This window comes from Monodelphis domestica, chromosome 3 (genome assembly GCF_027887165.1).
Source record: "Monodelphis domestica isolate mMonDom1 chromosome 3, mMonDom1.pri, whole genome shotgun sequence".
NCBI lineage: Eukaryota > Metazoa > Chordata > Mammalia > Didelphimorphia > Didelphidae > Monodelphis > Monodelphis domestica.
This window is the reverse complement of record NC_077229.1, coordinates 475,662,300-475,685,481: the sequence shown is the minus strand read 5'-3', so window position 1 is coordinate 475,685,481 and position 23,182 is coordinate 475,662,300. Positions and strand designations below refer to the sequence as shown.

At 33.5% G+C, this 23,182-nt stretch overlaps 1 protein-coding gene across 11 annotated transcripts in view; it reads left to right on the top strand.

Annotated features, from left to right (window-relative positions):
- Positions 1–23,182, top strand: part of MCTP1 (multiple C2 and transmembrane domain containing 1) — a 774,261-nt gene that overhangs the window by 439,267 nt on the left and 311,812 nt on the right. For 7 of the 11 annotated variants that reach the window (XM_056820812.1, XM_056820809.1, XM_056820807.1 and 4 more), the window contains exons 5-6: positions 5,688–5,799; positions 17,079–17,117. In XM_056820812.1, the coding sequence (XP_056676790.1) occupies positions 5,688–5,799; positions 17,079–17,117 (151 nt within the window). The remainder of the gene's footprint in view (positions 1–5,687; positions 5,800–17,078; positions 17,118–23,182) is intronic. The other 4 variants (XM_056820811.1, XM_056820808.1, XM_056820813.1 and 1 more) reach the window with 1 other exon arrangement.

The window sequence follows — 23,182 nt, the reverse complement described above, 5'->3', positions numbered from 1 at the left end:
CAGGATATGGTGTCTTTTTTCTTCTTCTTCTCCTTTTCCTCCTCCTCCTCCTTCTCCTCCTCCTCCTCCTTCTCCTCCTCCTCCTCCTTCTCCTCCTCCTCCTCCTCCTCCTCCAAATGATTGATTCTTTCTGCCTTTTCATTGGCTATTACTGGTATACAGAGAAGTGTCCAGGGAACAAATGTGAATAAAATCACAAGGAAAGTCTTACAAACTTCCATTTTCCTCTGCCTCATGCCTGTGCAATGGTCTGGATTTCATTTTGTTCCCCAGAATCTCATCATCTTACTAGATCACATCAATCCTGAAACTCACACCTCCTTAGTATCCCAGCCTCAACCCCTCACAGTCTTCTCTCCCTCTTATCTGAGCAGGTAGAAGTGTTCAATGGAGGGTTCCTTGCAGATCCTGCATTTAATGAGTGCACCCAGGGGACACCTAGGTGGCTCAGTATATTAGAGATGAGAGGTCCTGGGTTCAATTCTGACCTTAGTCACTTCCAAGTCACTTAACCCTCATTGCCTACCCTTGAGCTCTCATTCTGTTTATAACCAATAAACAGTATTGGTTCTAAGACAGAAGGTATGGGTTTTAAAAATAAATAATAAATAAAGAGTAAACCCAGGGCAGCCATCTCACCATTTCCCACCCAGCTATCCTTCTCCAATCTTCATACATTCCCTCTTCTAACCTGCTTCCTTTTAGGTGTTATCTTCATGTCATGTATATGTCACTGAGATTTTCTTTTAAAAAATGATAGCTTACATTTCTATGGTACTTTAAGGTATGCAAAGCACTTTTTACCTGTTTTATATCCTATGCTCCTCAGACAGTCAATTAATATTTATTTATCTATTTGTATGTTGCTTCCAGCAATTAAAGTGTGAGCTCCTTGAGATCAGTGAATGTCTCACTTTTACAATTGTATCTACAGTGCTTTTCGCAGTTCTTGACACAAAAATGCTTCTTCATTCATCTCTTTATTTATTTACTTCCATCGCTTTATATGCATGTCCTTTTAAAATCTGACTTCTTTAATGAGCATTTTGATGTAGTCATTTTAATATTTTTTCTATATTTTTCTTTTCCTTTCTCATACACATAAATTACTACCACATCACTAAAATGTCATTGTAGGAAGTCTCTCATTCCACTTTAAACAATTTCCTTTTTCAAATCTCAGGTCATGGAATACCATCTATAAGATCTCTGAACTCTAAAATGTTTTCTCTCCAAATCTAGAAAACCTGTCACCCTGTCTAGCATTTCTTTCCTTGACAATCACATAATTTAAAGTGACAGTGATAACCTTTCAATATTAGTTATTCCTTTAAAAATAGTTTGTTAACAGTTTAATTTGAGCATCAATGTAATCAACTAAACTTGATAACTATATTTAAATTAGTTTTAGTATAACAACCATGGTTCCATTATTGTCTCCAAGTTTTCATCAAAACAATTTGTTCATTCCTCATTTGCTTTAATCTTATAGAATAATCCATTCTTCTGATTTTCTTTTTGCAGATTCCTTTATATACCTCATACTTACTTATATTAATTGCATTAGAGTATTACCTTACATTGATGAAGCATTATATTTCTAACCATTCCCATAGTGTAAGACATTTATATTCTTCCAACTTTTTTTGTAATTATATATTGTACTGCTACAAAAATATTTGTTCAAATAGTTTTGTTGTTGTTTTTATTAATCAATTTATGTTATATTGAAATGCCCAAGTTATTCCTCTCCCCTTTACAGATAGCATCATTTGACCAAAAAATATATATATACATATATAAAAAACTATGTCTTACTTATTTCTACTTATATATTTCTTTGGAGATGAACATAGACAAGTCAATCTTCAAACAATATTTCTGTTGCTGTATATAATGTCCACTTGGTTCTACTCATTTCACTCTTCATAATTTCATGTAGATATTTCTGTTTTTCCAAAATTAGCCTATTCATCATTTCTTGCTGCATAATAGTATTCTATCACAATCATATGTCACAATGTGCTTAGGCATTCCTTTGATAACACTTTCACAATACATTCCCACAGTGGAAATCTTGGACACATAGTCATTCGTATCATTTTTGATATGTTCCAACTGATTGCTCTCTAAAAATATTCTACAACTTTGTAGTTCCACCAGCAATGTCTGTTTCTCCAAAACCTTGCTTGTTTTGAATTTCTTCTTTCATTTATGTTTGCCTGTTTAGTAGCTTTATGCTACTTTAATTTAAAATTTATTTTAATTTGCATCTCTTTGATTAATAGTAAAGTTGAATGTTTTTCAAATAATTGTTAACAATTTGTGTTTTCTCTTTTGAAAATTATCTATTCACTAAATGACTTAGAAAATAGATCCTTATTAGGTAGGTACTGAGAAAACTGAAAATCAATTTGACAGAAATTAGATTTAGATCAAAATATTACACCATATTTTACAATAAATTCCAAATGGATATATAACTTCAGTATTATAAATCATATTTTTTTTAAAAATTAGAAAAAGTCATGTACTTCTCACTTATATGGGAGGAATAATCAAACAAGGCGATAGAGACCTTTCCAAAAGCTAAAATATATAACTTGGGGATTACATGAATTTGAAAAGCTTTTGCTCAAAGTTAATGCAGGAACATACAAGAACAAAAATCCCTGCCTTATCTTCTACCTTTTAAAGATTTAAAGCAAATTTAATTTAAAGCAAATTAGAAATTCAAAAATAGCTTTACTTTTTAACAGAAGCATTCTTGTAGTTGAAGTCTCCCCCTCACAAATATAATCTTACTTCATTGCCACTTATGGAAACCATGTCAAGAATTTATCATTCTTCTCTTTGCCCAATGGTCTCTAATGTATGGTTGTTGTCATATTGCTATTTCTCTCTCCTTTGGTCCTTACACAAATATTCTCCAAAATGTCCCCTCATTAAATTTTTAGGCATATGAATATCTTTTTGATATATGATGCCACCTGCCTTTTCCTATGTAATCTGTTCCTTTTTATTAAGGTGCTGCTATTCCATTTGTATATTCTAGTCATAAATTTTAATTTACAAAACCTCAGTGATACATGTATAAGAGATTACTTTTACTTAGTCGTGCTAGCTACCAAAAGCTCAGAAAAAAAGATTCTAGCCACCAAAGTCATTAACACTATCAAATGGTGATGAGAAGCAGATTTGGTTTTTATCAAAGGAAACACCTCTAAGGAACGTGCATTAGTATCTTCCTTGCCACCACAGTCTATAAATCGCTCACTGTACCTTTCCTTCTTCCCTGTACCTCATTATATGTGTAATCACCCCACTTTAGAATATGAGCTCTTTGAAAGCAGAGACTTTCTAACTCTTCTATTTTTAACTTCCTTTCTTATCCTAGATGCTTTTCATTTGTAGTCCCATTATTTAACAGTGCTTTGCACAGAAGTTCTTCATGAATGCTTTTCTGGCTCATTTGTTTATTACACTTACCTTATGAATTGATATATGGATTATTCAAGTCCTTCAGCATCATTCCTGTCTCTCTTCACTTTCACTTATGAATTACAAAACTCCTTGAATGTTGGTCTTTAGCTGCCTGTTTCTGAGCAATTTTTCTCTCTCTCCATATCTTTTCAGCTTAAAACTTTTATTCTTTTCTACCAGTACTCAATTCATTCTATCTCTAGTCATGAATCCAGTTCAGAAAGCCAAATTCAGTTCACAAACACCCAATTTCTTTACCACACATTCACTTTCTCTGTGTTTTAACTTCAGAGGTCCTTACCTTTAATCAACGGCTGTCATGGGAACATCACCAGGGCCTATAAGGTCTTTGCATTTCTTTAGGACTCCTTAAGAATATTTTCAAGTTCTTTCTGAGAATCATTTCCCCCTCTTTTTTCCTGACAAGGATCACTGTAATAGGTAGCAGTCCTCAGTTTTAACAAGTTTCCAGAGGCCCTCTTTCACATCAAAAATGTTTTTCCTTTGGAAGACAGACCTCCTTCCCTTGATGGTTTGTACTAGGTGGACCTCTTTTCACTTCCATATCCTTCCACAAGGTTCCACCACCCTCACATGTTCCTTTGTTGATTTTAATTCCGTATCCTTGTTGCATGGGTGAATGCCAACAATCTTTCTATAAAATGTAAGAAGCTGTTTTTCCTCCTGAGAAGTTCCACATCCAGTCATTGGAACCCCAAGCAGGTTCAATGATCTATCAAAGTTTATTTAGCTGGAAGGTGGAAGTGCTGGGACTCAGTTCTTCTGACACTTAGTGCCACAATTTTTCTACTATAACATCCTGAAATTATAACAGACTGAGATTATTTCAAAAAGCTTGAAAAATATCTAGAGGACATAGGTCATAAAACTTATGGCAAATGTTCAATATTAACCTGAGAAGGAGCCCATTCCATTGTATAAACAGAACATCAGAAAATACTGTGTTTTGTTTTGTTTTTCTGCTTGATTTTGTTCATTAGATATTGAATACCCTGAGAGCAGGGGTTGTTTTTTGCCTTTGTGTCTTTAGTCCTTAGCACTTAACAGTAAGTGTTTAATAAATGCTGGGTGACTGAGTTAAACTACAAATTTGGGGATGATAGGAAAAACCTTAGGGGTCATCTAGTCTAAATTCTTTGATGTATTTCTTATATTTTCATTTCATGTATTTCCTCTTGCTAAGCTCATGAATTACAGAAAGGAGGGAAAATATTTCTGACAGCTAGTCAATTCATCCATAGGTACATTCACTGACCTGTGTCCTTCCAAAAGAAATTTCTCCATAAAATAAGTGTACTTTAATTTATTAAAACAAAAAGGAGGAGGGCAGCAGTAGGAGAATTCTCTTTATATGGTCTCATTCCCATGAGGAGCATTAAGAACTCAAGGAAAACCCTACTCAGATGCCTTATAGCATGGGGGTGACTCTGTATTCTTTAGGTCATATCAAATTGGGAAGGCTTTTAGCATGGCATGGTGATGAACAATGATATGCTTATTATTTGAAAATCAGTCTTGCTAAATTTAGAGAAGCTCAACAGCAGGGTTGGTTCCAGGGACATTAATAATTTTGTTCACAGCAACTCTCAAAGACTCTTTACTGTGGTCTGGAAGAGTTATAGTCTATATAGGTTAAATAATTGTGGTGATTAATAATTATCTATAATAATATATAAATATAGAATATATAATTATACAACACATGATTATATAAAATACATAAATTAATTATTATAATTAAAATTTAATATTATAATAGAATAATTGTGGTGATTAAATCACTGATTCCATCCAACATACACTTTCAGCATCCATAACATAAGTTTGAATTAGTAAGACTGAAAAGAAAATATCCCTTAAAACTTAGTACACTCTACCAAGTGAATTTTATATTCTAAAAGTTTTAGATATGGACAGCTTCATTTTAAACAATGAAATACTAGATGTGGAATTAGAGAGATTTAGGATCAAATCCTTACCGATGATATGTAATATCTCTGTGACTGTGGGCAAGTCACTTACTTTTTTTTAGCCTCAGTTTTCTCATTTGTAAAATGGAGAAAATTTTACCTGCACTCCCCATCTCAAAATATTATTGTGAGGTTCAATGAAATAAAATATGTAAAACACTTCACAGACTCTAAAGCACTATGTAAATACCAAACATTGTTGTTGTCTCCTAGACCAACAGATGTGACTCTCACCCTGAAAGACCCACATCATCCTGATCATGACCTGGGAACCATTTTGCTGTCTGTAATTCTTACTCCAAAAGAAGGAGAACAGAGGGATTTGGTAAGTTTACACAAGGTCTAGCCAGTAGGTACTCCTTCATCTTTCTTGTCTGAAGTGCATTGTATGCATCCTTTGGACTAGGGGTTGAAGATTAAGAGTCTACATATAAAATTCAGTTTTTGTTCACTGCTTCTGTGAGTAGCGTGGGCATTGTTGGTTTGTATTTATTTTACCCTTTGAACTCTTTTTTCCCCCTATTTCATCCCACCAGATCAGAACCTCTTGTTGTAAACAAGTCAACAATTTATATGCATTGTAATTTCAGTCTGTTTTATATCTATTAAATTCCAGGTGAGCTAATAAATAATAATGTCCTCAATAATATATTCATTAGCCAACTAAATTTTTAGACTTTCCTTCTGAAGTGTCCAAATACTACAATTTGGATTGGACTATTGACCAATTGTGTCTAAGCATGCACATATACACACACACACACACAATGAAGTGAATTCATAACAGAGTTTCTGCTTTCTGGTTTTTGTTTGCTGAATAATAAGTATGTTTCCGTCACTGGATGTTATCTATTTTTCAGCACTTACCATCTGGACTTCATTTTGCTGCAGTGTGAAACTGAGAAGGGACAGAGAAGCAGTCTATTTGGACACTGGGTGGAATAGTCTTAGTCAGCTAATATTAATTAAGTGCCTATTGTGTGCCAAGCATTTTGCTAAAATCAATTTTGACCAAAATCAGTAGGTCCCATGAGTTGTCTTTTTTCTGGCCTGATTTAACAGATATTACTAACCAGAATGAAAGATCTTTGATACAATTTCCTGAAAGCTCAATAAAGAAGTTTTGCTATAGTGTTTGGTTTTAGAACTAGAGCTCATTTTTAAAGCAGCTTTAGTTTTGGAGCCTTCAGGATCATGTGTGTACGTGCCTCTGTGTGTGTGTGTTTTAAAGAAATGCTTGCTGAAAATGTACATTCAGCATATGTCATCAATGTCCAGTTAGTTTGAGAAATCTTTTTTCTGGAAGGCAGATGAAACGTTTAACTCATTTCAGATATTATCTTGCATGTGAGATTCACAGTTTCAGTTTATCTTTCTCTTTCTCTTTTTTAATAAACAACTGAATAATTGTTATTATTAAACACACATGGGCAGATATTCTTTACATTTGCTGAATATATTCCTAGTATCTATACATAACTCTCTAAGTAGGTGATTTTTCCCCTTTCAGCATATTCTATCAAAAAGATGTGTGATAAAAGAGAATTTGGTTCTTTGTGTATATACAGAGGTGAGGGGCAGGGGGTAATTATGAATAATTAGGACTAAAAGTCACTAATAGAAACTAATAATAAATCACTTAATCAACAAGAGCTTTTAATTCTCACTGTGTACTAAGTGCTAGGGATGCAAAGGGACAAAAACTGAGTCCCTGCCCTCAAGGAGTTCACATATAATGGAGAAGACAATACAGAAGCAATTATGATCAGAGAAGATATATGCTGTGAATTACGTCATTTCAGAGGGAAGGCACTGCAAGTAAAAGTGAGTGTGAATGAGAGTGAGAGAAGGAGAGTGAAAGAGAAAGCTAGATTTTAAGCTAAGACTTGGAGGAAACCCAAGAATAGAAGGAGAAAAGTCATCTGAGAAAATTCTTCAAATAAAAATTATTTCCCTTGGCATAGGCCCTTAAGAGTATGGACATTCTCATCAGAAGAAGAAGAAAAGGCATCTTTTGTAGGAATGTGGAGATTCTTGGCACCTTTTGAATTAGCATGCATGTAATGTTATTTTTACATAATTTATGTCTCACTAAATAGGCAGCACAGTCATTTCAATAAGCCCTAGAATTTTACTTACCCCTAAGCATCTCAGTTTTATTCATGCTGTTGTTATTGAAGCTAGAACTCTTTCCAATGTGAAGTAATTTTGCTTTTTTGGTGGTTGTGATGAATATCTCCCTACTTGTTTATGTTGAAGTAGACTCCTCACAATGCCATATAGGTTCAAACACCTTCTCCTAAAAGAAAAGACTGGAGCATCTCATTCTGAGATGATGTTGCACAGTATTCAGTCCATTGATGTTGCACACCTGATCAACTTCTATTGTATGTTTTTATGAAGGAATCTTTTTTTAAACTTACCTTCCATCTTGGAGGCAGAAGAGTGGTAAGGGCTAGGCAATGGGGGCTAAGTGGCTTGCCCAGGGTCACACAGCTGGGAAGTGTTTATGAAGGAATCTTAATGAAAACATTGTCTCCTTTTCTGAAGTATTAGTTTTAGTGAAAAGGGAATTTGAAATAGAGGGCTATAACACAAGAACATATTTGTTGTTTCCAACTGAATAAAAATAAAAATAAAAATCTAGCAATATTAACCATTAGATAATAAACTTGAAAAGTTTGCTATCAAGATTATAGGAATTTGGGGTATTTCATAATGGTTAACATTTTCTTCTTTCCCTAATATCATAGGGGATATTCAGTAAGTATAAGTTAGCGATATCAAGCTTAATGAACATAGGTTTTAAAGATCTTGAAAACTAAAGTTTTCATCATTTGTACAATTTGCCCTTAAATTATCAAAAGCATCAATTTTTTTATGTTCAACAAAACTATCTGTAATTAAAATTAACTTTTGCTTATGGATATTGTCTGGTTTCCTATATTTTACATCTACCCTTATATTGGAATGAGTATATGAATATTTTAAGATATTCAGCTTATATATTCTGTGTGATAAATATGATACTCTATCACCTATTTTTTAAATAAAAATTTTTAATCATGTATTAAATCCACACTGTTTCCCCAAGTGGTAAAAAGTCTCACAGCAGTTCACAAAAATTCAATCTTTCTTGTTCTAAGAAACATTAGTATTACCTATTTTAAAAAGGGAAGATTTGAATTCCAAGTCACAAAATCAGTCACAGATTTAATGATCCAAAGCCTGGGCCTTGAAGATGAAAATTTTAATTGTTTTGTGTGTGGTGTGGTGTGGGTGGTAGTAGGTTAAAGAAATGTTGAGCAATGGAACTGTGATTCTGACTAAACACTGTTTTAGTTCAGACTGTTTTCCCACAATCCCTAACATTTCAATATCTGCCCATATTTAAAACAACAGCAACAATAAAAATATAATAAGAATTTGTGCCTGGGAATTGATCATCTGGAATTCCCTTGGAGCAGCTGCATGAAACTAACTAGAGGAGAGAAATTGGGGTTTCAGAAAATATGTTGATTCTCATAGACTGAATCTCAACTTTGCCACTTATACTGTTTTGTCCTTGGGCAAATCACTTAGCTCCTTTAGGTCTCAATTTCTTTATCTGCAAAATATGGTACACTAAATGCTTTCTTAAGGTCCCTTCCATCCCTAGATTTATGTAAATATAGTGCATTCTCTTTTGACACTTTCCTTTGATCTTCTCCTTTTTTCCTTGCATTTTCTTTGGTCACTCTAATAAGCCCAAAATACACTTTTCTTAGGCTTAGAATAGATTCTTGGAAGGGATTTTCTTTTTTCCTAGTTACATCCTAGCTTTTCCAAAACCCTGAGAAAGTAGAACTGTCAATTACTAGCTTTTCTCAAAAATTATATTACTTTAAATTTAACTTTTGTTCTAACCCTGCTTCTCCATGTAAATAGATTGATAGATGAGAGAGAGAGAGAGAGAGAGAAAGACAGACAGAGAGAGACAGAGAGAGAGACAGAGAGAGAGAGAAAGAGAGAGAGAGAGAGAGAGAGAGAGAGAGAGAGAGAGAGAGAGAGAGAGAGAGAGAGAGAGAGAGAGAGAGAGATGATTTAAAGACAGATATCACAAGCATAGTAAGATATTTGCCTGAGGACCAAGTAAGGAGAAATTTTCAATTCAATAATACAGTAGACATTTATTAAGCATCTACTGTGTGCCAGGTACTGTGCCAAGTACTGGAGAATACAGATGAGAAAGAGAAAGACAGTCCCTGCTCTCAAGCAATTGCTCTAATAGAGAAAGACAAAACACAAAAGGATGCTAGAAAGCAAGGAGGTGAAGGGAACTTGAGGAACCATCTTGTTCCTTGGAGTTCAGACCAAGAAAAGCTATAGATGGACAGTGGAGTGAGATGGAATTCCTCTATGAGGAATGATTGTTGATGTTTCAATCTTTTGCTTCTGGGTGGTGATCATTCTGACCACTTTCTTTTAGTTCCTTATGACTCCTTACCTAAAGCAGTCTGTAAGGCAAAGACCATAAAGAAAATTAGTTTTAAGGGAAGAGAGAGTAGGAGATAGAGGTAGAGGATGGAAGTGTTTATTGATCATTTTCTTAAAGAAGGCACCAGAATAGTGGGAAAATATGAGATGAAGCCATCACACAAGTGTAGTAGCACAGTCATTGTGCTGGAGACTTCCTTTAGATTTCTGACATTACATGGACATCAATGGAGCACACAGGCTGCAGAAATAATTCTTCATGCATGCTCAAGTTCTCTTTCCTTTTCTGGTCACACAGCTCCCCTTCTCATATGAAATTCTTTAGAAGTAATCGGTGTTGTGACATGCTTATGCCCATGAACCTTTCCCTTGTCCCCAAGGAAAACCATTGTATTGGTGAACAAACTTTATGAGTTGTCCATCCAACTATATATATCATGATCTGGACAGTAAACATTCTTCACCTATGAGTTTTCCCATAAGGACATTCTGCAAGATTCTGAGGCTTGATGAATTCATCACATTCTTACCTTTAAATAGGAACATCTAGAGGAGTTCACAATCAATAGAGAATCTATCTCTAAATTGGAACTTTAAATTATATACCTTCCATGAAAATGATGGAAACCTTTGATAAGTACATGATTTCCTATTTTTTACCTAATTTGATATTAATAATTAGAGGGTCAAAAGCTAACTATTGTTATATCTTTCAAAGACTATTTTATGATTTTGTGAATGAATGTTTTCATTTGTGAATGAATGAAAGGCTGATGGAAGAGAGTTTTTAGGATGACATTTTCCTCTGCTGAAGAAAATTATTTTTAATATAGTCAACAAATAATAAGCACAGTAGAATCCAATCTCTAAAAATTTCAGTCATTTTTAGCATTGTAAACATATGGTCTATATATATACTATATGTAATATATAGTATAATTTTTTAAAACCTGACAATTTTTATTCTCATACTTTTGATTCACAGATCATTCTCATGAAATTAGGGAGAAATGAGAAATTTGTCCTTAGAATTTGTCATTAGTCAATCATTATTTTAGGTATGTAGGTTGATGATTGAATATCCTCTCAATTAGATGAATAAGTTTATATTCTAAATGGATATTACCCCAGCTGCCATATATCTCTACTTCACAAGAATGAGTATTTTTTGGTTGAAGCAATTCCTAGGCTCTTTTTTGTCTCTTCGAATGTATAAATGGCAATATTTTGTATTAAGTAAACACTATACTTTTATCCATTTCATTTTTCAGTATCAACCATTTATTTAAATAGTTCAGCGTGGGGGGGCAGCTGGGTAGCTTAGTGGATTGAGAGCCAAGCATAGAGATGAGAGGTTCTAGGTTCAAATCTGGCCTCAGATACTTCCCAGTTGTGTGACCCTGGGCAAGTTACTTAACCCCCATTGCCTAACCCTTACTACTCATTTGCTTTGGAACCAATATTGATTCCAAGATGGAAGGTAAGGGTTTTAAAAATAAATAAATAAACAAACAAACAAACAAAGAAATAGGGCAGGGGGAGTTGCCTCAGTAGTATTCAGCTTCTTCCTATTTTAATTCTTTTTCTAGTTTGATATTGATTTTGCTTTTTGCTCTAATAAGTTGGTAATATAAACAGATGACTGATTTAGAAATGGTTGCCTCATCAATAATCAGTTATTATCTCTCTTCTTAAAACATCTTTTTCTTTTTTGTGTCTAGTACATCTCAACTCTTTTCTTAAAGATATATACTAATCAAGATAAGTACTTATTATATATTGGAATAAAAATTTCCTCATCTCCTGTAAGCCTTTAAATTCCCCAATATCTTAAGATATATAACAGCTCATTCTTAAAAATATCATTTTAACATGCCCATTGTTGAACTCATCAAATACTAAAGTGTATGTTGGTTTAATTCGGAAAATTTTTCAAGTTCTTGATAGAATTTCTCTATCTTCTCATCCTCTTATACATTACAATTATTTTCATTGTGGTCTTTCTGTGAATACTGAACATGAGCACTACCAGAAATATGTATTTACTTTTGTATCCATTTTTAAATCTTTCTTATTTTACATGTATTAAAAAAGAGACAGAATGGCATAGAGTTTTTAATCTGGAGTCTGGAAAACCTAGGTTCAAATCTTGGAATCATACATGAGGCTATGTGACCATGAGGAAATCACTTAATTTATCTGAGCCTCGGGCAACTCTTTCCACTAAATTATAAAGGAATTTCAATCTGGCTTGCACAGTGACATCATAGATATGTGATGCACTGAGATATTAAAAATAGAGGAAATAATGGATAAGTATGAATAACCAATAATGGAATTTTCTATTAAACACTTCAATTAAAGAAAATTATGAGTGAAAAGCAACAGACTGACTGGAAGTACAGTGCAGTTACTATAATAAAGCAATAAAGAAATATTATGGATTTCAATGTTAAAATTAGTTGTATTGGTGATGTATTTACATGAGAAATATTCTTTGGATATTTTCTCTTTGTATGAACTGGCATTTGAGGAAATCAGTAAAATAAAAGGACTTTTGAAATCTAACAACTTATTACATACTTTTCTAGACTTCAAAATACAATTTTCAATAAACACCCCAAAATTTAGTATCTGTAAAGGCAAAAATAATGCATAGGTATGGCGTTTTAAACAGGATTGAGTTGAAAACACAATTGAGTCTTTAAAAAGAAAAAGTGTATAAATTAAATTGTCTGGATTCCTCAACCCCACCCTAACTTTCACTGCTGTGTCTATGAGTTAAATTTTGTCTAGAGCATGCTATCAAGTTTCATGACATATATCTTGTTTCCCTTCTCATTGCATGAAACTTTTTTTAGAACTATAGCCTGTATTCTATATAAAAGTATATCCTGTTGTTTGACATTTTTGTCTTATTGTGCATGCATGAGTTCTCTCTGACTCTCTTCCTAGCAGATTTCAATGAACAGATTTCATCATTGGAGTCTTTATGAAATAAAAGTGAGTTCATTTGTGTTGCATGCTTTCTTAGATACTCTAGAAATGCAAAATTGCTTAGCTGGCATCAAAAGATGCAGAATCCTGGGAAATATATGAATTGCTCCTTAATGTACTCATTAAATACATTTTAAAACAGGACTTTTCTCTGATTTAGTTTATTTTCAACATGCTACTCAGCATGTTTCTGTCATTTCAGAAAACAAACTATTCAAAAATTTGATTTGTAAATACTTTCCAAAGCATGTGTTCTTTCTTCAGTAGTAACTCTGTGATGTTTAACATAATCTGTGATAGCAGTGTAATTGCCTAAAGGAAAACATCACTGAAATAAAGAGTGAAAGTGAAGAATGGATTTGGGTTGTGGAATCTTTTACAAATGCAATCATTCCCCTTAGCTCATCTATCACAGGCCATATTTCATACTGTTTATTTCCTCTTAGTGTCTTTGAGGAAATCTGAGCTACTAATCATTAGTATGAAAGATTTAAATTTATATTACAACAGCTTTTGATGTTAACAATGCAAGCCAAAATACACTCATATGTTTTTAGAAATGAAATAATACTTATGGAGAAAAAAAAAAGGAGGGCGCACTTTTTAGATACAGGTCTTATTTAGCTTGAAGAACTCCTACAGGATGTGCCTTTCTCACACTGCACAGCCATCCCTGAATCCTGCTAACAGACAGATATAAAAACAGAATGCTCAAAATCACTTTCAAAGACACAAGCTACAGCTTAATGCTCCTTCACTGAAGAAAATTCACTATAAAAATTTGGATTTCCTACCTTTGGTAGTCAAATATCATCATTCCAGGACACATTTTAGAACTGATTAATGTGTGAAAAAAGTTTCCTTTACAATCAATAAAAATGTAAAATGTATAATATGTTTATGTACATATATTGTATATATGTTTACATCAATCAGCCAATTGGTAAGCATATATTAAGTACCTATTATTCACCAGGCACTGTAATAGAGGCTGAAAATATACAGACAAAAAAAAAATGAAACAGTCTGTGCTCTCAGGCAGTGCACACTACATTGGTGGGAAAAAAAATAAGCTCCTCTATATGTAGACAGAATAAATACATATGGAAAAATTACAAGATAATTAGTGAGAAGCAACAGAGTCATTTAAGGGAATCATAAAAGGCCTCATAAAGAAGCTGGCTTTTGAATTGTGCCTTGAGTAATTCTGTGAAGCAGAGGTGAGGAAGGAGTGTATTTGAGTCATGGAAGAAGGCCAGTACAAAGATACAGAGAAAGGAGATGATAGTCTAGTATGGGAGGAACAGAGAGAAGACTGGTTGACTCAAACCACATACATGGGAAATGCAGTGATGTAGAATGAAATTAGGAATGTAGATTGGGGCCAGGTTGTGAAGGGCTTTAAAAAAACAGAGAAACCTATGTTTCAGCTAGCAGCACTAGGTAGCCACTGGAGTTTATTAAGTTAGGTAAGTGTCATCTTGGAACTTAAGGAAAATCACTTTGGCAGCCATTTGGGGATGAATTGGAATGAGAAACTGATTTAGAAAGCCCTTTCAGTAGTTCAGAAGATGATTGATGACAGCCTAAAAAAAGCTGGTGGTTGTATGAGCAGAAAGAAGTATTTGGATGCAAGTGTTATTATGGAGGTAGAAAAAAAAAATGAAACTGTGAAGGACTTATCTAAAGTAGGAGGAAAATCAAGAGAGGGTAGCTTCATCAAAACTCAGCAATAAGTGTAGAATATTCAGTTCAGGAACAGAAAATGGTCAACAGTATCAAATGCAAACAGAGGTCAAGAAGTGTGGGAACTGAGAAAAGACCACCAGATTTGGCCATTTGGTTTTCTGTCCATTTGGCTAATTGGTAATTTTGGAGAAGGCAGTTCCACTTGAGTGATGAGGTCAGAAGCCATATTGTAAAGGGTTAATGAATTAGAGGGAAGTGTAGATGCAAGAAGTATACATAGGTTTTCCTAGGAATTTGATTGAAAAAAAAAAGAGAATATGAAGGAATGGTAGGTTCTAGTCCTTTAAGAATAGGTGAGGTATTTGAATACATATTTGAATATTTGAATACATACACATTTGAATACAGTAAGGAAGTAACCAGTTAATAGGGATATAATATATCATGAATATTATACTTAATAATAGCTGACCTTTTTATAATGCTTTAAGTTTTGCAAAGCACTTTAAATATCTAATTTGTTCATCATAACCATCTCTGATAAGATGAATGAAAAAAAGAGTAAGGAATCAACAGGAAATATCCAAAGAATGTCTGCAGTAGATGGTTATAAAGAATGTTCTGGAATGTCCAGATAGTGTAAATTAGCTAAATTTGTACTCTTTCTCCAATAAGGAAAACTCATTTTCAAGGAAGGAGACCCAAAGCTGAATAAATTAATTTCCTCAAAGTTTTTGTAGAAAAATGCTATTCAATATGAGGAAAGTGGAACAGGGAAGGCAGATGACAAGATGTATAAATATTACAGATATTGTCATCTTCATTTTACAGATGAGGAAACTGAGGCTGAAAGATTTTGAATTACTTACCCAGGGTTACACAACTAGTAAGTGTCTGAAATGGGATTCTACTACAAGTCTTTCTGACTTCAAAGCCAGTGCTTTATCTACTTTCCATACTGCCTTAGACATGCATGTGTATATATGTATATACACATATATATGTGTTTATATTTATCTGTATGTACACTTTTGGAGGGAAGAATATGTACATTGCATGCATGTATATGTATGTTTTCTGAATTCATTTCAAAACATTTTTCAACATTTTGTACCCTTAGGGAAATTATTTTTTTTAGTTTTAGTATGTTAATAATGACAGTAATAACATATATATGGACACTATCTAGGCATATAAAATCTAATAAATTTCACTAAAACTTCTAAAAGTTTAAGATTACAAATGTATATATAATGAAACCTTGGCATAGACCCACATAAGAGGAAACAGCTCTTGGTACTTTTGTAATTAAACCCTGGTGTATTGACTTTAAAACAGACCATCTCTTTCTTATGTTCTGTTTACCAAATGGTTCTCTGTCTTGGTTGTATTATATTTCCTTGACTTTTCACTCTTGCCTGAATATGGCAAATACTTCCAGAAATAATGTTTTATTTGTCTTGAAATACTTCCTTTGTATAACTTGTCGATATAAATTAAAATACATTAAAGATAGGATATGGAGGATCCATTGTGTGAAAATTAAATCCTTCAATTTATCATTAAGGCTTTTCTGAAATTCATTGGAAGGAGGAAAATCCTTGTCTTTGGTCTTTACAATTACCAGTTGGGCAACAGTCAGACAATTTTGAGACACTCAGTATGACTTATACAAATCCAGGGCCATTTTCCTGACTTACATTTTTTGGTTAGAGATCTCCTCCCTCCAAGCTTCCAATACTGTTTAGAAACAAAAGTTTTCATAAAACAGCAGGTAGCAGCAGCAACAGCTAATAGTGGAAGTGGTGGTGGTGGTGATGGTGGTGGTGGTAAAAGTAACAATATAGGCAAAATTAATAGATATCCCTAGTAACCAAACTGTGGTCTATTATTTAAGGAAACTTTTGCTAGCACATAGGTAGATAAAGGTCTACTATTATTGAGTTGGGCTTAGAGAAGGAGCAGTGGAGTGGAAATTTGCAATTTTGAAGGACCTTTGAAGAAGTCTGGGTTCATCTCACTTTTACAGAGACACTATAGCATGTGAATATTAATGATGCTTCTATTAGTAGAAAGAAATGTCATTGCTTTGTGTGTTGGTTGATCTTAGAGAAGATATACTTTTAAAAATTCATGACTTTTTAGCTCAAAATTATTTCTGAGAAATGAGACCTGCTGTCCTGTTTCCAATTGAATGTCTGGCTTTCTTTCGATAAAAGAATAACCTACCCAAGCTCTCACCAGATAGACTGCTTGAGTGTGAAAAGTGCTTCTAGTTGTATTTTGTTGTTATTCTTTTTATTTTTGTCTTGTATAGTTGTTGTTGGCAAATGCTTGTTGTTGGAGAGCTTAGAAAAAAGGTGGAGGGTCCTCTAAGACAGGTAGCTGCCCTATTGTGTAATTGAGTATAAAGGTAATTAAATTGCTTTATTTCATTTACAGACCATGCTAATGAGGAAGAGTTGGAAAAGATCAAGTAAGGTAATTCTTAGCATGTGGTCTTTCAGCATTTCTTTCTGAAAAGAACTGTCAGCTATTTTACTAAATCGCTCTCATAACCCTGCAAACTCTACCATAGGATTTCATCACTATCAAAAAAAAATCACAACAAACTCCAACCTTTCCCCCCTCATACATTTTAATCCAACTATATGAAGCATTTTTAAAAAGAGAAACCACTCTAGTGAGTGAACCCCGCCAATATCTCGGAGGGGGATCTGCTTTGCTTTCACTAACTTCTCCACATCATCCTGAGCATTTGGTTTCTGTCACACAACAGGGTCTAGAAAATCTCTTTGTCACTGCAACTGATTAGAAGCCAAGTGATGATCCCACAGGACAGTGCCAATAAAGAAAGGATTTTTTCTTTGTTCAATTTTATTGCATTTCTACTTTGGAAAATAGATTGAATTGTTCCAAACTGGGCCCTGCCACCCTACCATCTCTTTAGTACATGAGCACATTCTCCTATGGTGAGTAGAATTTTCCAGGTGCTTCTGCTTCTCTCTTCAGAAGAAAAATAAATAAATAAATAAATAAGTTAATAAATAAATAAATAAATAAAAGGACCATTAGAGATGAGAGTACAGCCTGAGTCCAATAGCTATTTTATTCTTGACTCCATTTTTGAAACCTTAACTAAGTAATTAATTATTTCAGTGGTAGTGCCACTATTCAAGTGTCAGCTTTTTTGTTCTGTGTGGATGACTACCATGCAGAAACTTAACTATCATGCAAATTGGTCATGAAACAATAGCAAAGGGATTTTGTTTTTTAAGTATTATTTGCTCATATTTCTTCTAAAGAGTCAGTACTCATTTTAAAGGATCATGGGAGTTTTTTAGACCCTGGTACATGACAAGCTTTTTTCCCCTATCTAATTCAATCACATTTTCTTCTTTTGTTTTTACTGTGCAATTTTTTAAATGATAAAAAAGAAAATATTTGTAAGGTTTATGGGTAAGGTTATATTTTTAAAGGTTCATGATATAATTGTAAATCCTTTCCTTAAGTATGCTTTTTCTTGTAAGACAAATCCCAAGATAATTTGTTCTGCAAAGACGATCAAAGATGCCTTTTAAAAGTTGATTTGTCTTTCTAATAAATGCTTATAATTTCTATATATTTCATAATAGAAATATTTGGAACAAAATGCCATTATGGGTATTTGATTACACTTAGAAGTTTATATTTTCTCCATTTTTCTGATTAGGCATTTATTAACTCTCATCAAGGATTTCAGTTTCTTAGTTCATAGAGATGAAAGTTAAGGGTTATTCTGGGAGATGAAAAATTCTTCTATTTATATTATGTTCCTCTTTATAATTACATTTCAACACTATATAGTAAAACTGTATTCATTCAAAAGTTGCTCATTTTAACAACTGCATGTGAGAGGGCTTTTTTCCTCTCTGTATATAATGCAAGGTGTCCCAAAAATTTGAATGCCATCAACTGCACTCAGACTTTTGGGACACCCTGGATTATATTATACTTCAGTAAAAATATGATTCTCATAGTTAGAACTCTGTTTTTTTTCAGACAATTCAGAGCAGAATATGATATTCCATTTGACAATAAAATGACATTTTAGTTTTTAATACTTTGTTTTAGTAGATGCCCCTCAAAAAGAAAGATAATTGAGAGATGACAATTCTTATTAAGCATATTGTGTGAAATTTTCAAAACTATTTTAAATGACCAATGATAAGCCAAGTCAAGGTATGTAATAAAAATATTTGCTTGTTTTCATTTAAAATGAACAGTTGATATCTCTGTTGCTTGTAAATCATTCAAGATGTTTTCATACGAATAGCGTATCTCTATATTCTGTCAGATATTTTTCTCTACTTTGCCAATGAAGGTCTAGGATCTGGTATGTGCAATTAATGTATATTTGGATTCTTGCTGTATACACTACACATTTTTGTATTCCTGGTACAAAAATACCTTTTTTCTTTACTAAATAAGATTTAATGGTAAAATGGAATGATGACAGAAAAAAATAATTCATACTTATTTCCAAACTGAGACATGAAGTATTATGTTCACCAAAAAAAAAAATGGAGGCTAATGCAAGAAGAACATGGCTTGAAAATTCTATCATGCCTCAAGTATATACATGAGAGTAATCTTACCTCTAAAATGAAGTGAGGAACGTATTGGGCAGAGTCTTGCCTATGACTTATATTGCTCACACTTTTATCAAGCAGGGGTTCATAACATTGATTCCATGACCTAATTTATAAAAATATTTTTGATAATTCAATATAAGTGATTTCTTTTATGCCTTTAAAAATATTATTCTATGTGAGAACTGTAAGCTTCACCTATATGCTAGGGTGCATGACACAAAAAAGGCTAAAAACTCCTGCTCTGGAGTGTCTCTTCCAGAAAAACCTTCTTCCCCATAGAAACAACAGGTTTTTCAATACACTAGCAGGGAAACTTGTACATTACTTTCCATTACTATCTAATCAGATATAACAGACACCCATAATTTCCCTGAAAGGCTATCAAGTGCCATACAGAAAGAGGGTCTTTATAGTTTAACATAGACTCGGACTGATGGGGCATCTAAAACAGATTTTGTAGCAAACTAAATTGAAGGTTCTATATTACATGTAGTTATTGGTAATTTTTCTGAATAGGGAATAGAAAATGAGTGCAAGAGCATTAGGAAAGGTTTCAAAATTAGTGGAAGTCTCATGGCAATAGATTTAATAAACATTGTCATCAGGCACAAAACAAAGAAATGAGTTTTGGAGATATATTTTATATTTTTAAAAGAAATGGATTAAGCATAATTTTGGAGAAGACACTAAATAAGGACTATAGAAATGTTTAGATGATCTCATTTTTAATTATTTTTTTTAATTCTCTAACCTCATTCAGGCTTTATCATCTCTTACCTGGAGTATTACAGTCACCTCCTACCTGATCTCCCTTATGCCAATCTCTTTATTCTCCAAACAGCTAAAAATTTTTCTTCAAGTATGGGTCCAACCATAATTCTGGCTTCTTTTTGCCTCCAGTATAAAATACAAAATCCTCTCTTTGCTTTTAATGTCCTTTTACAATTAAGCTTCAACCTATCTTTCCAGTCAGATTTCACACGACTTTGCTTCAGGAGCTTTACATTCTAGTTCAAGGTGAACAATCTCCCACCTTTGTGCCTTTACCCAAATTATCTTCCATTTTTGGAACATTCTCGCTCCTCACCACAGCTTCCGGTAATCTCCAGCTTTTAAAAAATACTTCACACCATGTTGGTAACACCAGTGGTAGTGATCTTCTCCTACCCCCTAGAATCTCTCCCTATAAAGGGAATCACAGAGATAAGGGATGCATCTATGTATATATCTTTGTAATGTAGAAAATTAGCATTGAATATTTGTCACATAATTTTCCCTCAACCACCCTCATCCCTCTGATTCTAAACTGAGGCTGTACCCAGTTTCTCCCCCAGTCTATCAAACTGCATTTGGGATCTTTTTGATAACAGGATTGAGGGGGCAGCACTGACCAGCCTTGGTGAACCCCAATTAAGGTGAACTTATCAGCCATGTTGAACTTTGGCTTCTTCCAGGTCCCGACAAGGACCCAGCCTTCTTGGGATGAATTAATAAAGGAGGAGCTAAAGTCTCTAAATCTATCTCCTCAATGGTTATTTATAGATCAAACATGCCTTAGGATGTCCAGGAGGAGGGAGTGAATGACCCAGTTCAACAGGGAGGTAGATTTTATATATATAATCTGGAGATATATATATACATATATATATACATATATATATATATAGTCTGGAGATATATATATATGTGTATGTATGTATGTATGTATATATATATATATAAATATATATATATATATATCCCTGGTGGCAGAGGAGGAATCCTTTTTTGAATTGTGGAGAGTCCGTGTACCAGATTAAGATGCCTTAAGCAATCAACTGATAAATTAATTCAAAATTAAGAAATATTGCCTTTTAAGAATTTCAAACATTACAGTATATACATGTGAGTGTCTATGTATGTGGTACATCATCTCTGCTGTGTTCAAAGGTAATGTTTCCGTTATAAAGCTTAAATTGTTAAGTTTCAATACCTTATAATTGGATTAACATTTTGGGGACAACCTGTAGCTCTTAAGACATGATAGAAATTTCTAAGCCAGGTTTTTGTTCCATAATCTAGATTTCTTTACAGGCAGCTAGGTGGTGTAGTAGATAAAGTGCCTGGAGTCACGAAGACTTGAGTTTAAATCTGGCCTCAGACGTTTTACTAATTGGGGGATGTTGGATAAGTCACTTAACTCTGGTTGCCTCGGTTTCCCCATTTGTAAAATAAAACTGGAGAAGGAAATGGAGAATCATTCCAATATCTTTGCCAAGAAAACCCCAAATAGGGTCTCCAAGGTCAGACATGAACAAAAAATGACTGAACAAGATTTCTTTGGTTGACATATTACTACTAGAGGTCACAGGTTGGAAATGACAAGGAATTATTTTTACTTTGTCCTTATTATCTAATATTACTACCAAACATATAATAGACTGGAATTAATCAATTATTTCATCATTGTAAGGACATTGCAATATTTAGTAAATACAGTTCAGAGGCAGAACATGAAAACCAGCTTTCTATCCATACCATAGCTGCCCTCCTCTGAATAAATATATTAATATTCTTGCTTTTTTGCATATTAATTTTTACAAATAGACTATAAGTTCCTAAAGGACTGATATTATTTTAACTTTATATTCCCTGGACCACTTATGGTCCCCTGAATATAGTAGATACTCACTAAATATTTGTTTAAATGAATTAAAATATTACTCTCCTGGACTAGAGTTAGTTTAAACCCAGAGAAGATGTTCATTTGGACTGAAGAAATATGACTGATAGAATCTATTTCTAAATAATCACATGTATTTAGTCATTTTAATCATGCCCAACTCTTGGAGATCCCATTTGGGATTTTCTTGGCAAAAATACTTGATAGTTTACCATTTCCTTCTCCACATCATTTTATAGAAGAGGAAATTGAAGCAACCAAGTTAAGTGACTTTTTTGTCCAGGGTCACAGTTGTCTGATGCTGGGTCTTCTTGACTCCAAACCCAACACTCTACTGCACCACCTAACTGCCCATTGAGTACCATCTTTCTAATCATTGAGAAATGAAGAAGCATTCAAGTAAAGTACAAAAAGCACTGACTCTGGATTCAAATGCTGCTTCTGATGTTTGCCATTTATGTAACCTTAGGCAAGTAGCTTTACTTCCCAGGGCCTCAGTTTCCTCCCCTGTAAAATTAAGGCGGCAGGCGGAGGGGGGTTCAACGGTTTCTTAGGCTCCTTCCAACTCCAACCTTCATTTCTACCAGAAATGAATCCCATTCAACAGATGCATTATGTACTTAATGGTCAGTCTGATCTTTGTTGCTGTTTCTTTACCTAAATACAAATCAGGTATATTTATAGCAACATGTTGAGGAATATGGTTCAATGAAGAAAGTAAGGGGTGGACTATAAGTTACAAATGATAAGGAATGTGTGTGTATACATACATATATATGCTTAAGTATGTATATATAATAAATATTTATGTATATGTAAGTATATGAGCCATAGCATATATTCAGTATGTTGGGATTGGCAATGTGTATGCATATATACATATGTATATTTGTGATATATAGAGACACATACATAAACACTAACCTCCATATCATGAGCAATGGTTTATTTGTGGGTTAGCTTGATGAAATAAAAATTAAATGCAATCACTAGTTGAATGTCAAGATTCAAGTGAAAAAATATGTGTTAACAGTAACAGAGTTGCAAATGGGTATTGAGATGGTCTTTCTAGTAAGTAAAAATGTATGCTTTGAAGTATAATTTTACTCCTGGGAGAAGGATCTGAGATGCAGAAGAGTATTATTTTAGGATCAGAGTCTGTTTCTGTGTACAGAAATGTTGTATTTTCAGGAAAGAAATTAAAAAACTATATTGGGAGAGGAATATGTCACCTTTTGCTAAATTATCTT